At 42.9% G+C, this 14,630-nt stretch overlaps 1 protein-coding gene across 1 annotated transcript; it reads right to left on the reverse strand.

Annotated features, from left to right (window-relative positions):
* Positions 1-105: 105 nt before the first annotated feature.
* LOC104021189 (alcohol dehydrogenase 1) lies at positions 106-12,175 on the reverse strand. The gene is made up of 9 exons (XM_009474690.2): positions 11,720-12,175; positions 8,633-8,734; positions 7,339-7,477; positions 5,190-5,277; positions 4,862-5,081; positions 3,912-4,172; positions 3,276-3,411; positions 1,805-1,943; positions 106-324 (listed from the first exon to the last, which is right to left on the reverse strand). Exons 1-9 carry the CDS (start codon positions 11,735-11,737, stop codon positions 300-302), a joined length of 1,128 nt encoding a protein of 375 aa, XP_009472965.1. The 5' UTR covers positions 11,738-12,175; the 3' UTR covers positions 106-299.
* Positions 12,176-14,630: the final 2,455 nt, after the last annotated feature.

Consider the following 14,630-nt stretch of genomic DNA (forward strand, 5'->3'; position numbering starts at 1 on the left):
TTTTATAAAATCCAAACCTTTCATAACACCTGTAATTCATAACTGGCTATTAGAAGAAAATTGCAGTGCAATACAGAGGACTTAAAACACGAATCAGGAGAATGAGACAGGAGGAAAAAGATTTTTTCATTTATAAATGTTGTGCTTAAAGTCTAGGGTTTGAGCTTGATCCTTTTATTCAAGGGTGGTGGTGGTAGACCTTTCAGAAATGTCTTGGTTTGTATTTCATATCTGGTGTATTGGAGGATAATGAAGTTTGTACTGGTGCTGAGCCATCTGCTTCTTAACAGTTGGGAAACCTAAAACACCAGGACACTGCGAATACTGCAATATAAAAGGATGAGTTAGTGACTGTAGAAAAGGCCCCAGGCTAACATCAGCAAAACACTGCTATTATCGCTGATCTAGGCTATTGCTGTCAACCAGGGTACTCCTTCCCTGCTCCCCACCCCAGCTTGCAGCAAAATGCCAGAGCAGATGTGCAAACCTTGCTGCAGACGCAGAGAACAAAATTCATGCAAGACTGCAAAGCCTTCACTCATGAAGCCAGGGCTACCGGCAATTAATCACCAAATACAGCGTGGGAAGTCCTTGGAGGCGGGCTCAGACACATCTTTCCAGTTACAAATGGCTGTAAGGGTAATCTCTGAATGGTACAGCTTATTCTGGGCTGAAACACTGAAGTGTTTCACTTAGTAAAAACAGTCAGCTGCAATATGCCTCTGTCTTCAGGTTGACTGTCAGTATTTGAGCAAAGCTGAGCTGATGGCGTCTCTGTCCTCACCACTTTCCCGTTTGTTACACAAAAATCTAAAACTAACATTTACAGCACATCTAAAATAGGGACAGTCAAAAAATGAAGTGCGTGCTGCATAGTTAGAACCCGAGAACAACCCTCAGGGGCTAAATTCTTCTGTTACGTGCTTTCTACATGTAGAGCAAGTAACACCTAAAGTAACTGCTAGCAAATGACAACGAAAAGAAAACATGAATGTAATTCTCCAGACCGTGTAAGTTATAAAAAGCTAGAACTTTGAAAAAGGGTAGTCCCCACACATACTAAGACATACAAATGTATTTCCCACTTCTGCCCAGGAGAATTTTCAATTATTCCCGTGGTGAATCCTGTCAAATGTCTCTGGCAAACAATATTTCCGATTTCAACACTCTATGAAAACAGAGGCTGAGCTGAACTCCCAATATTTGAGGAACGCACGAGAGCTAAATTCTGAGTTTGCAATGTAGATATACACCCAGTACCTTCCTTTTTGAAAAGCTCTGAAGTTCAAGGTAAACTACCCAGTGACTTTAGGACTAATTGCACTGGGACTCTGTTCCCTAACTCACCAGAGGAATGGTGAGTTGCTCTTCCAGTAAACATGGGCCATTTCTGTGTTCCCGCTCCTCATCCTAAAACGTTCCTTGGAATGCGATGTAGCTAACTAACCCCGGCACTCTACAGCTTGGCATTGCCAGGCTCCCTTGGTTGCGTGCTCTTTTCCAATGGGTAGCGGGCAGAGACCTCCTCATTTGTGCGGTCTTTTCTCCCTCTGCCACCCAGAGTCTTTGCTCAAACCAGAAGCTGAAAGTTCCTCTGCAAAAAAAGACAGGGCCCACTGCATTTCAAAAGCTAAAGCTTTGCTGGCTTTATTACTCCAGCTGCAAGCCATGGACGCACACTGGGCCAGATTAAGGGGCATAGTGGGTTGCCTTCCCAGTTCTCTGCCATGAAGTCATGCTCTGTGTTACCATGCAGCTCCTTTAGGCTATTTATATAGAATCTTTACAATTAAACAATGATTACCTCTTCCCTGTCCTTAGCAGATCAAATCCTTCATTGATTTTAGTGAAAGGAAGCGTGTGGGTTATTAATGGATCCAGAACAAATTTTTTCTTCATGTAGTCAGCAACCAGTTTAGGGACTGAATCTTTACTCTTCCATCCTGAAAAAACCCACAGACAATGGATAATGAAACATCAAATGCTTGTGAAAGTAGATAAAAGTTACGGCAGCTTAAATTTTTAGATAAACTTTCTATAGCAGAATAGCATGATGAAATGTTGCAGCATGTCTTTACCTTTGTAACACAGAGTGCCAGCAGGAAACATGGGATGAAGCGCAGCTATTGTACATATGACAAACCCAGTAAGTGCTTTACTGGTAGAAGACCAGTAGAAATTTGAATCTTTACGCAATCCAAACTTTCCCCCACATTAAATACTGTTTCAACTTGTCTATTGATACATTGCCCACTAAATCACACATCATACAAAAGCCAGAGCGCTGACATCCATGTTAGTAACTGGAAACTCGATTGCCTGGTCAAAACTGGGCGCGGGGGGAGCGGGTGTGGATGTGTCTCTACAGCAGTACTAGATAAAGCTGGCTCAAATAGTAGGATGCCCTTTGAGAGGCACCTAATTTGTCTCTGCTATTCTATTCAGGTGTCTATGGAATACATCAGAGGAACTGGTTGTGAGTGAGAAAACCTGTTGTTGGAAACAAGTTTTCTGTGGCCTTCAGCTTTGTGTTGAGTGGGCTAGGGCTTGCTGAGTGCGGGACTCTGCTGGGGGAGCTCAGAAAAGAGAAAGAACTGGAAGGGACTGAAGGCAGCTGGCAAGGGGCTGAGCTGGGGTCTGACCTATGTGGAAAGCAGGTGGGTCTGCCCCCCGATGTGCTTTAGGGTCCTGACTCTCCATCTCTCCTGCTCTCTCCTTTTTCTTTCCCTCTTTTTCTTTCTTTCTGTCCTTCTCATTCTCCCTTTTGCTCTTGCTCTTTTTCTCCCCCTCCTTCTCTCCTCTCCCTCCCATCTTTTCTTGTCTTTTTCTCCCTTTGTCCTTTTCTCTCACCTTTCTCATTTTCTTTCTCCTTATCTCTTTTTCTCTTCTCTATTTTCTCTCCTCTTCTCCCTCCCGCGCCTTTTCTTTCTCTCTCCTTCTACCTTTCTCTCTCTCCCCCTTTTTTTCTCATTTTCCCTTCATTTTCTTTCCCCTCTTTCCCCCGCCCCTTTTCTCTATTTTTTGTCTTTTTATCTCTTCCTTTCTCTGCCTCTTCTTCTCTCTCCCTTCTTCCCCCTTCCCTCCCTGTCTGTTTTTCTCTCTCCTCTCACCATTAACTAACAGTTCCCATAATTAATTCCCTTTGTCAGCAAAACAGTTATCAATATTACTTCCAACAGGAAAACCTAAGCAATGAATTTAGATAGATCCCATTTCATTCAATGTGATTTACAAGTTTCCCAAGCCAGTTAAATCACATCTTTCCAAGTCCTTACCTCCAAAGACGGACCCTTTCCAGGTGCGACCAGTGAAGAGAAGCATGGGGTCAAAAGTGATCTTCTGTGTTGCAGGGGGCACTCCCACAATCACACTGACTCCGTAGTTGTATTGGCAACACGCCAAGGCTGCCGCCTGCATTTGAAACAGAGGGGCACCCCAGAGTCATGCAAGATTTACCACTGGGAAACAAAAGTTTGAATTCCTTCTCCTCCTCTCAGGGTTCAGCCTGCAATTCATTTTTTGTACCTGAAACCACATCAGACAATTTCCATTGTATCTGCTCACACCATTGTATCTGCTGTCATGGGTTAGATACGTCCTAGCTTTGTTCTCCTTCCCCATTTTGTCTTAGTCATTAGTGATAAGCCGCTGTTGGAAAGCGGATAGTGGGCTACGTGAAATTTAGCCACCCTGGTTAGGCCAGGGGACTACACTGAAGTTCCTTTTCCTAAGTTTTTGAGCGTGCTTCTGTCCCTGCCATCTCAGTGGCAGGCAGCTGGACTTAACAGGTTTGAAGTTAGCTTGGCACTTTGCCAGTGGCTCGCAGCTCCTCGCCCTTGGTGCTTAGTGGGTTAGCAAAGAGAGAGCTAACAAGGTATTGCCTCATTTGACCACATCTTTTGGTTGCATACCATGCTTTCGGTACGGCCGATGACCTCAAAGGAGTAGTCCACACCACAGCCAGTCATTTCGATCAACACTTCGTGAATAGGCTTCTTGAAATCTTTAGGGTTGACGCAGTCGGTGGCTCCCAGCTCTTTGGCCTTGGCAAACTTGTCGCTATTGATATCAATGGCAATGATGCGGGAAGCTCCAGCTGCTTTGCAGCCCATGACAACAGAGAGCCCAACTCCTCCGAGGCCGAAGACGGCACAGGTGGAGCCTGGTTCCACCTATAATAACCATATAAACATGGCATACTGTTACAATCTAGGTAAAGTACAATGCATTTTCTTATTATCAACATGTTTTCACTTAAGCCACTTCTCGTAATTTAGAGATTACCTGCTGAGAAGGAATTTGCATATGCGTACCTACTAGTGCAGTAGCCAGCTATACTGTTATAATCCTACATGCAACTAAGATATATTGTCCCTAAAATACATTTCTGAGACCAGGCTTTCATTACGCGTCGCAGCTCCACGTTTAGAGATACATTTTTTTAATGATGCTTTATATTCCAGTGGTGTTAAGATCTGTAGTGTCGCTCCACTGGAGACAGTGCCAGTTGTAAAAGTCACATTCATGTATTGCTACAAATTACGAGTGTTGCATACATAGGCTTCCATGTATTCCTAGACTTATGTTACAATAAAACAAATCAGCTCTGTTGTAACATTTTTCTAGGGGTGATAAAGCTATGACAGAAAACTTAGTAGATGGTAATAAGTATTTTTACTGGATTTTGAACTGAAGACTTCCGAGTACCTTAGAGACAGAGAAACTGAAGTAGGCAAAGAACTAGTATCTTCTTTCCACCCCGAATTCAACCTCCTGGCTGCCATGCTGATGACCGGCTCGCAGGCCACACAATCCTGAACAGACCCCATCAGATACCAGAAACACCCACCACGACACTTACCTTGGCAGTCTGCACAGCTGCCCCATAACCAGTTGAAAATCCACAGCCAATGAGACAAACTTTTTCCAGAGGAGCAGCAGAATCGATTTTGGCTACAGCAGATTCATGCACTACTGTGTATTCGGTGAAGGTACTTGTACCAATAAAATGGTGAATTGCTTTTCCTTTACAGGTGAATCTAGTGGTGCCATCAGGCATTAATCCAGCACCTGAACCAATGCTGTTTGAAAGATGACCAGAAATAATGGCAAGTGAAATCTGTTGAATGTGATCAGTTTTGTATAAATAAAAATCAAATAAGGGTTGTAGGTAACCCTGGAAAACTCACTCATTTTTACGGCACAGATTACCCTTGGTGCTTAAGCAGCTGCTGCACTCCCCACATTGTGGAACAAAGAGTGGAATAACCTTGTCTCCTAGAAACAGAACAGTAATGACAGAGCATTAAAAAAGGCAGACAAGAAGCATGCAGGTAAAAACATGAAGCAAGTGTATTTAATTCCTAGGCAAATGTGCACTAGGAGCGCAGTGCTGGTTTTATTTCCTTCTGCTGCCCTTGGAAGATAAACCATCTCTCTCTGTTATAAGGACATCATTAGGGCAAAGTTATGACAACTCATTTCAATATGCAAAATTCCTGGTGTCTTTCATAGAACTGAGTCTGAGCTATGTCACAAAACCGTGTTAGCTACTGACATTCCCAAAGTACTCATTCAGCAGTTTATTGCATCTTCTACTTAAAAGGAAAATAGTAATACACAGTTAAAGAAACTGAGATAAAAATTGCCATCCAGTAGGACAGCAGATTGGAGTGCGAAGGTAACAGAGCTGTAAACTATGCATACAAAGAATGGGAAATTAAACATTAATTTGCCAGCCCTCTTGAGTCTCTTTCCTATTTCTAGTCCTATTCCTGTTGCGTTGGAGTAAAGGTAGGTAAAATGTTTGTCAGAGAAGCAGCGACACATGCAAGCTAAGACAACATCTCTAATTCCCTAGGGCAAGTATATGAATAACAAAGTAGCACATAGCTTCCCAGTGCAATTTTTTACTGCTACGCACTTGCCACAGCAACAATGTATGGTAAATCCCTAATAATCTCAAAACAGGTAATCCCCAATACAGATCAATTTGTGATTTGGCAGTTCTAAAACGTAGCTAATCCTTGACACATTGAAAGTCAAGGGAAATCTTTGATTTCCACTAAAAAATGGAAAATGCCTACAGAACATGAAATGCCCCCACTAACTCGACCTTCAGTTAACTTAGAACTGTGACATGGGCTTAGTAATCATTCTGCTAAAGAAACTTTGCACGTCTTGGAGCCTTTTTTAGAACTTGAAGGCGTAAATTAAGCAGCATCTGAGAAACGTGATTTTGTACGTGTGTGTGTGTGTGAGTTCAAGCCTGCTGCTCACCTGGGAGCACATGGCAGCTAGAATTAGACAACAGAGGGATGTATGAACACTGACATAAGAGAAGAAGCAGTTAGAGCTATCACTGAAATTTGCAATATACACATTTGTTTGGAGTTAAAGCAGAAATCTGTAATAAAACTTTTTCTTATCATACATACCAACCTGCTTTGGACAGACTTCATACTCATTGCCAGTATGAACAAAGACACTAGAAGTACGGAGGTGTTAAAAGTGAACTACTTAGGTATTGTAACAAACTGCCTGGATAAAATGGAGCATTTCTATGCAGATTTTGTTCACTGCATATTTTGTCTTAATAATTTACCCCTTATTAGAATGTGTTCGGTCCCGTATAGAAATCCCACCTCATCTTGCAGCAACTGGAGGAAAATCTGCATCTTTCACTGACTTCTCTATCTATCCACTGTGTAGAGTGTAGCGAGAGCAGCTGGTCCCAATAAGTGTCCTCAGAGCCACCCAGCCCTCAGTGAGCAGTGCTGACTCACCTGCACTGGTGCTGCGCACAAGCAAAGGCTGCAGCAGGGTGGGCACCCTGGTTATGCTCTCATACCTTTAAAGTGAAGTCATTGAACGCACAGACCTAAGGTCTGGTCTACTGAAGTCAATGGATTATTTGGCTGTTAGGAGAATTGAAAGAAGGTGCTTTGCCGTGTTGTCTAGTGCTTTGCCTTATTCTTGAAAGAGATCAGCTGTGTAAACTGTGTTTAAAGAACCTGCAGCTAATACCTGATCTTCTATGACCAACAGCAAAGAATCTATGTTCTTAATCCTGTGACAGGAAAAGCGCTATGTAGGTGGAAAGCAAGCTGCAGATGTTTTTGCCAAAACCAAAAGAAATTGAATAGAAAATCTGAAAATAAATCAAGATTGGGAACACAGAAATATGTAAACAGCATGTAGTGTCCTTTAAGGTATCCTTGAAAAAACTCAAAGTTGGAACATTTTCCTCTGCCACACAAGTACTCACACATGTACTCATCTTTGACTTAAACAGTCTGGAAACTCAGCACAGGGTTTGTGTTCAGTGCTGTTTCATACCTGGTTTGATCGAAGTTACTCCCTGCCCAACACTCTCCACAACACCAGCTGCTTCATGCCCCAGAATTATTGGGAAAGGCATAATGAGTCCACCAGTTATCACATGGTCATCAGAGCGACAGATCCCTGTGGCCACAATCTGATTTAGAGGAAAGAGAAGAACATTTCAGCATTTAAATATGTCACATCATATGCGGAAGTGAAATGGTATCATGTATTTGGAGAAGTCACTTACTTCCCTCCAAAATCACATATGCACACAATAAATCTACAGGTAAAACACTTTTGGTTGTGTGATTCATTATTTTCATGGTCTTTAATCTACAAAGCAAGGCTCCTTGGTGATACTGAGCTCTGTAGGGAGTCTCATTGATTATCTGGCAGAACCCATGTTCTAGCAACACAATTATATATGAAGAACAAAATAAAATAAATTATTCCTAATATCTATATATACATACATAAATAGAAAAAGGTTGTAATACTATAGAAATATTACAAAATTATGTAAATATAAATTAACTATCACATATTGTTTATAAACATAGAAATACATATTTTATATTCCTTATATTTAGATTATATCACAATATATCATATAATAGATATGTTATATAAAATATGTATTATACAATGGTATTATATACAATTACATTGTAATTATTTATGTATTTTAAATATACGTATATGTTATATATGCAAAAATTTAGGCTACACATAGTATGTTATATCACATTTTGCCTTTTCTTGCAGGTAGAAGAGCAGCATTTCTTTTGAAACATTCAGGTATGTCTTTACAACTTTTGTTCTGACAAATGGAGTTGTCAGCCCCATGAGCGTGTTCTCCTCACTTGTGTAACACTTGAAACTTGCTCTAAAATGAAAACAGCTGCTGAATTCCACAGAGAAAGTTCCTGAAATGTAACAGATGCTCAATACCCAGTTAAAAAAGGAAGTTCCCAGCCCTACTGAGCTACTTCCTAGCACAGATTCAAACAAAGTAAAAGAGCATTTCTTGCTCCATGCGATAGGAGATTCAGATTTTTGCCTTGTACTGTAATGTTTTCAGCCTATTAGAAGCACAGGTGTCTTAGTAAACAAAAAACCCAACCCTGAAAAACTTTTTATTTTTTTAAAGAAAGAACCTCATGATCAAATTTAGGACTTGAGCTCACTGAATAGTAACTACTCACCTAGTGAATGTTTTCCAACTGGATCCTAAAAATCTATAGAAATAATTCTGATGAACAGCGAGATAGAATGCAAGTCATAATAGTTGTTTTATTTTTAGTACCTTTATGCGAACTTCATGTGCTTTTGGTGGGGCAACTTCCACTTCCTCAATAGAAAATGGTTTATTGGATTCCCACATTACTGCTGCTTTGCATTTAATAACCTGCAAACAGAGCAAAGAAAAAGGCAACGGCACTTGAATTTGCAAGTCACCACACAGAGATAGATTCTTATATTTCTGCACGTGAAACTCCTGCTCATATTTGGGGGAGGAGAGGGAAAATGACAGGAAAAAAAAATACCCAACCCCAAAATGCAACAAAAAAGCCAACACCAAAGCACAGTGTAAGCCCATTTTTCCCCCACCAAGATCATGTCTGTGTTCATATTTGTGTCATACGAAGTTTTCAGCAGCATGTATAATACTCTCCTAGGATAACTGGATACCTTATCCATCCTCATTGCTCCTTCTCTAACTTCCTTGGAGGATTATTTTTGCCGTGTTGGATTACTGGTGTATATTTGTGTCTCCCTGGAGATGGCACACTAAATGATGCCATATATCAGGTTGTGATAAAGTCTGTATTGCCTATAACTGCCTGTGTTCGGAACTGACAAAATCGCTAAAAATGGAATTCAGAGCCTAGTACAGGTTTATAAACATTTTATTAGAGCCCAAGGGCAGCCATAAGGTGATGGCTGAGAGGACACCTATGTAAAATGATGTAGCACGATGCAGAGGTAATCTTGAAGAAGCAACAGTCCCTTAAGTGCAAGATTATCCGTGCTAAGGTTCCTTGCTTCTCAAAAGGGGTATTTAACTCAGGTGGGGTTGCTTCCAATGCCCAAGACAGCTTTTTTTGTCTGTTAGGCTAAAGTTTGTCCATTAACTCTGCAGGCTTTGTCCAGGTGATGATGGGCCTCTGGGCTCCTCTGATCATCTACCACTACGAGAAAAATGCACTCACAAGAGAGAGGAGCGTTGTCCACTCCTCATCCCAGGCTCTCAGACAGAAGGTAGCCCCAGTTTCCACCCTGCAAGCTCACTCCTAGTGTATTCAAAGACAGGGGGGCCTCTGTATCTCTCTGTTCATTCCTGTTCTTCCTTGGTGGTCTCTGCCCATCCCAGAGCTTTAAACGACTCCAGGCCCTGGGATACGATTTTCCATGTCACCCTTATGGGTGACACTCTATTAAGTCCTCAGTCACCCAGTCACTCTATTCAGTCCTACTGACTGCAAGCGTTCAGGTGGCATTATCTTGAGAGGGAAATGGAGGCGAAATGAGTCCACGATGCAAGAAGTTTAGCACATGCATAGGTATCCCGCATGACTGGGACAACTTAACACCGGTGTGCTGCAAAGTTCTCGGGGGGGGGAATAAAGCAACTTTCTAGTATCAAAGCTTTTGAAGTAGAAGGTCTAATTATCAACAAATTGTCGCTGAAAAACTGTCAAGAAAATAATTACTAGGAAATACTAAACATACGAAATAAAATAGCGCGCTTTCAGCAGGCAGACCCAAAGTGGGAATGAGCACGCTTTGAAAAAGACAGACTCAAGAGAGGTTTGCACTAAATGTAATGTTTCATGTGTCAAACGCAAGTGTGATTAGTAAAAAATTCACAAGTGAGGCCAAAGATCACATTTTAAAGGGCCACATTTTCTAGGAAACTTACTTAAAAAAAAAAAAGCGCTTATGTGTTTATACTGTATCCCACATAGCTCAATAATGATTTCATAACTTGCACATGCAAAGCACATGTAGCATTTATCAGAACAAAGGTAGCCAAGAACTGTGGATTGCTGAGAACAAATAAACCTCTCCCACAATTAGATATTGGTTAACTATGTATTGTTCTAATGGTTGAGTCCCTGTGAACTTTTACTGACTATAGCAGGATCCCACAGATGCACCAACAGCACACTATCACCCATTTCATCTATTAAGGCAAGCACTAGCTGGAGCCACGGGGGTTTTTTCTGCTCATGTGTTCTACCAGCCTTAAACGTTACTGCAGCAGGGGGAGGGTAGGTGTAGAAACACATCCTTTTACAGAACATAAGGATTATGCTGCTTGGTCACATACACTGCACGGTGACTCACTTATTACTCCAAGATAAACACAGCGAGAACAAGGCGGTTTAGTTACAGCGCAGCACTTCATTTACCACACTCAGTCCAAGGCTGGGTGGAGGACTGAACTTGGGGAATTTACCTACAAGTGAACTACAATTAATTTTGCACTTGCAGTATCTCAGAGTTAAAGAGAGGGTTTTGGGTTTTTTTTTCCCCTCTTGTTCTGTTTGGTTTTAGAATAGTGAAGACAGCTGGCAGTAACAGCAAATGATCCTGGTACGTTCCTAAGGCACAGCAAGGTACGTGCCTTCAGTCGTTTTCCATCTCTGGGTTCCTGTTCATCGACCTCTCTGGCACGTCTCTGGCTGTATGTTAGCATCTCTCAGGCAGTGCAAGCAGCAACATATCCTGTCTTCAGCAGTGGTATTAACCTACGTCTCTCTTGTCACTTACTTTCTAGCAAAGATGCAAATACTCATTTCAGTCCCAGCTCAGTACTGCATTGCATGTGACACTTACTTTTGGTCTTCATTAACTGAAGCTCCAGACTTGTTATATGCCTATTCAAATTTAATGACTGTCCTGACATCAGCGCAATTACACCCTGAAATTTAACACAATATTAACTATGTCTTTTTTTTAGAAAACAGACTGACACAAATTATGAAGAAGCTAAAAATAGTTTAAACCACTGTGGGATCTCAGAATGGAAACTGATAGAGCTGATAATACATTGATCTGAACACTTACTGCATTGTGTCCTATTTTAAACTGTCCAATCAGAGATTAAAAATAGTTTGCTAACCCTGGGGGCAGGTTATTCTTATTCTGGTGCTGTCACCTTATGTTGCCTCAGTGTTTAAAAAAAAAATTATTCTCTTGAAGAGTGCAACAGCCATTTTCTAGGAGAGTACAGTGCCCTGCAAGTAAAGGCAAGTACCAGCTTCCTCCTAAACTCTCATCTGTGCTATACCACCAGGACTTATGGTGTCCCTGCAAAGGAACTGCATTTAAAAATGCATTACTCAGCTGCAGCAAAGAAACTTTTCTAATATAAACTTTTGCTTACTTTGCCTGCCGTGCTCATGTTGACCGGTGTGTCTGTTTCGAATCTTGCCACCACTGATTTCTTGCACCAAGAATTCAGTCAGCTGCAAAGCAGTCACGTTGCTGATACCACAAGTCTTGCCTGATACACTGGAAGCTGGTCTTGTGAAGCGCTCCTGCAAGTGCACTGCTCTTTCCTTTTAGCCAAGCCCTGCCTTAGCCAAGTCCCACCCCTTAATCAGCCAAAGCGTTAGAATGCAAATAAACCACCCATCTGCTGAAACCTCACTCTTCACAGTGCTTCTGTCTTCCCGATTGCTTTGTCATGCTCTTCCCCACCTTTTTCACATCCCACGTATGGTTGCCTTCAACGTCATGGGAAGAAAGCAAAAGCCCTGGCTGGAAGCTGTCCCCTCTTTCCACCTCCCTGGGAAGCTGCCCTCCAAACCTGCTGCTCTCAGGGGCACTGTAGGTGCAAAGAGAAAAGGGGAGAGTGGCTCTTGAATTCACAGCAGCAGGGACGCAGTGGGAACATGAAGGCTTTGCTGAATTACTTTGGTGACACTCGTAAGAGCCCAGCTGATTGATATATTAAAACATGCTATTGTGCAAGCTGCTTAAGAAACATACACTGTCTGGCTGCAGCTGTACCTGCTCCTGATTCCTTAGTTTTACAGTCTGGCTACTCATTAATCTGTTGGAATGGATTTCAGTGAACAGTGACCATGGACAACGTGCTGATGGGAAAACAAAAATCGATAATTCAGCAAGAAGTGCTGTGAGATGATGTGTGTTTCTTACCACGTGCAACACCCTGCTCGATTTGCGAGTGACTACTTGACCCATTGGTTCCATCAACATCCGCAAGTGCAGGCCCCATCACTGCTCACGTGCCCACATGCTTACCTTCTCCTGGCACAACGTCCTGGTGCAAGGGATTGGGTGGAGGTCAGCACCGCATGCCTTTGCTGTGGATTTCAAGCCTCATCTATTTTCAAATTATGCCCAGCATTCTGAAATCAAGGTTTTCCCTTCAGAAACAAGCAAAAAAGAGATAAAAATACTGCATATAACCTGACTAGTAATTACTAAGTACAGCACTCTCTCAGGTTTACCTGTATGACTGTAATTAATTTAAGAAGGGGTACAGGAAGAGGAAGCAGGGAGAAACATGGTAGATGTATGTAACCTCAGGCAGGTACTTCAGGGACAGCGGGGCATTATAGTGGCCTCAGAGACACAACTCCAGCCTGCCAGGGACACGAGCTGTGTTTGGCCAGGGCTAGAAGAGCCGAGGTCAAAAGCACCCGCTAAACAATTTCAAAGACTCACAGAGCAAAAAGGAGAGTCTGGCCTAAGGCTTCCTATGGAAGGTACGGCCGTCCAAGCCATGAGCAGCCAATTTCTCCAGGAGAATGCTGTGGGAAACGGTGTCAAAGGCTTTACTAAAGTCCAGGCAGACAACATCCACTTGAGCCTTTCCCTCATCCACTAAGCGGGTCACCTTGTCATAGAAGGAGATCAGGTTAGTCAAGCAGGACCTGCCTTTCATAAACCCATGCTGACTCAGCCCGATCCCCTGGTTGTCCTGTACGTGCTGCATGATGGCACTCAGGATGATCTGCTCCATAACCATCCCCGGCACCGAGGTCAGGCTAACCATCTCCTTTGGCCAGAGTTGGTACCTCCAACTGGGAACACTGGGCAGTGGATCTTGTCTGCAGCCTGTGCAGGGGTAGGTGGCATGGTCTTTAGGAAGAAGATGGCAAGAAAAAGGACACCAGTGGAGCATGGTGCCAGTGAAGCATGAGCCGACTTGCATAACTATGTTGCAGAAGCTGCTTTGTTTGCATTGATCTGCCAGATGCTCAAGATGCCCAGGCTCAAGGTGCACAGCAGCCCTGGCACGCAGGGAAACTACAGTGCTGCCCCTTTATGACTTGCTTGCACAGGCCTTCAGGCTCAACACTTTGCTCTGATACTTGCTAGAAAATACTTAACTGATCCCTAGACCCCATCTTCTCCCCGTTTATGGCAGCTGACTATAAAGAGAATTTTTCTTTATGCTTACCTATATATTGCATTCCTTCTTACACAATTAAAATATGATACATAATTCCTTTTTCAGCTTTTTAATCTCACTTTGTCCAACTGAACACGTGGCACTACTATTCTCTCTGCAGTGATTTATTAACCTCAGCACATCCCAGTGAAATGTAGCAAGAGGCAGAAGAGAAAGAACACGTTGGAGTTGTTAATGGCTGGTGAGCTTGCACACAAAGGAAGTTAGGAGCAGCGAACAAAGGCCCGTTCACGCGACTCCAGGTCGTCTTTAATTGGGGACTGTAACTTGGGCAAAGGACATGAACCATTGACCATGCTCAGCAGACCGTACCCATAGCCCCAGATTCTGACTACAGGCACTTGTAGTGGAGGGCGGTCCTTCTTTACTTCCACTTCACAGGCAGTACAGCCTGCTTCCCACTGCTCACTCCTATCAGAGCTGAGCAGCCTTGCATCGCTTGCTTTCCTGAATCAATGCATGAAACTGACTCCAGGACTGATGTCAGTAGGTAACAATATTTCGACGGCAAGCCCAATAGTCCTAGGCTGCACTTCAGGCCATTTTCTTTCTCAGTTCCTTGGCTCTGGGGCGCAAGGAGCAGGCACAGCCAGTCTCCCAGCTGCAGCTGGCAGTCAAACTGCCCCAAGACTGCCCTGAGCTGAGGTGCTGACATGGGTTTTTGGAATAACTGGTCGCTGTGGATCCCCTCGGCCAGCTACACCCCTGTGCAGCATGCTGGCTTGCACTGCAAAAAACACCATCCGTGGCCAACTTCTTGACTGAAAGCCCCTAAGATGGGGGTATTCAGAGAGGCTCTTTTCCACTCAAATTATTCAGATGCCCTCCTGCAGAGTCAAGTCTAGAATCA

Source organism: Nipponia nippon, unplaced genomic scaffold (genome assembly GCF_047370975.1).
Source record: "Nipponia nippon isolate SJK-2023a ecotype South Korea unplaced genomic scaffold, ASM4737097v1 scaffold_6, whole genome shotgun sequence".
Lineage (NCBI taxonomy): Eukaryota > Metazoa > Chordata > Aves > Pelecaniformes > Threskiornithidae > Nipponia > Nipponia nippon.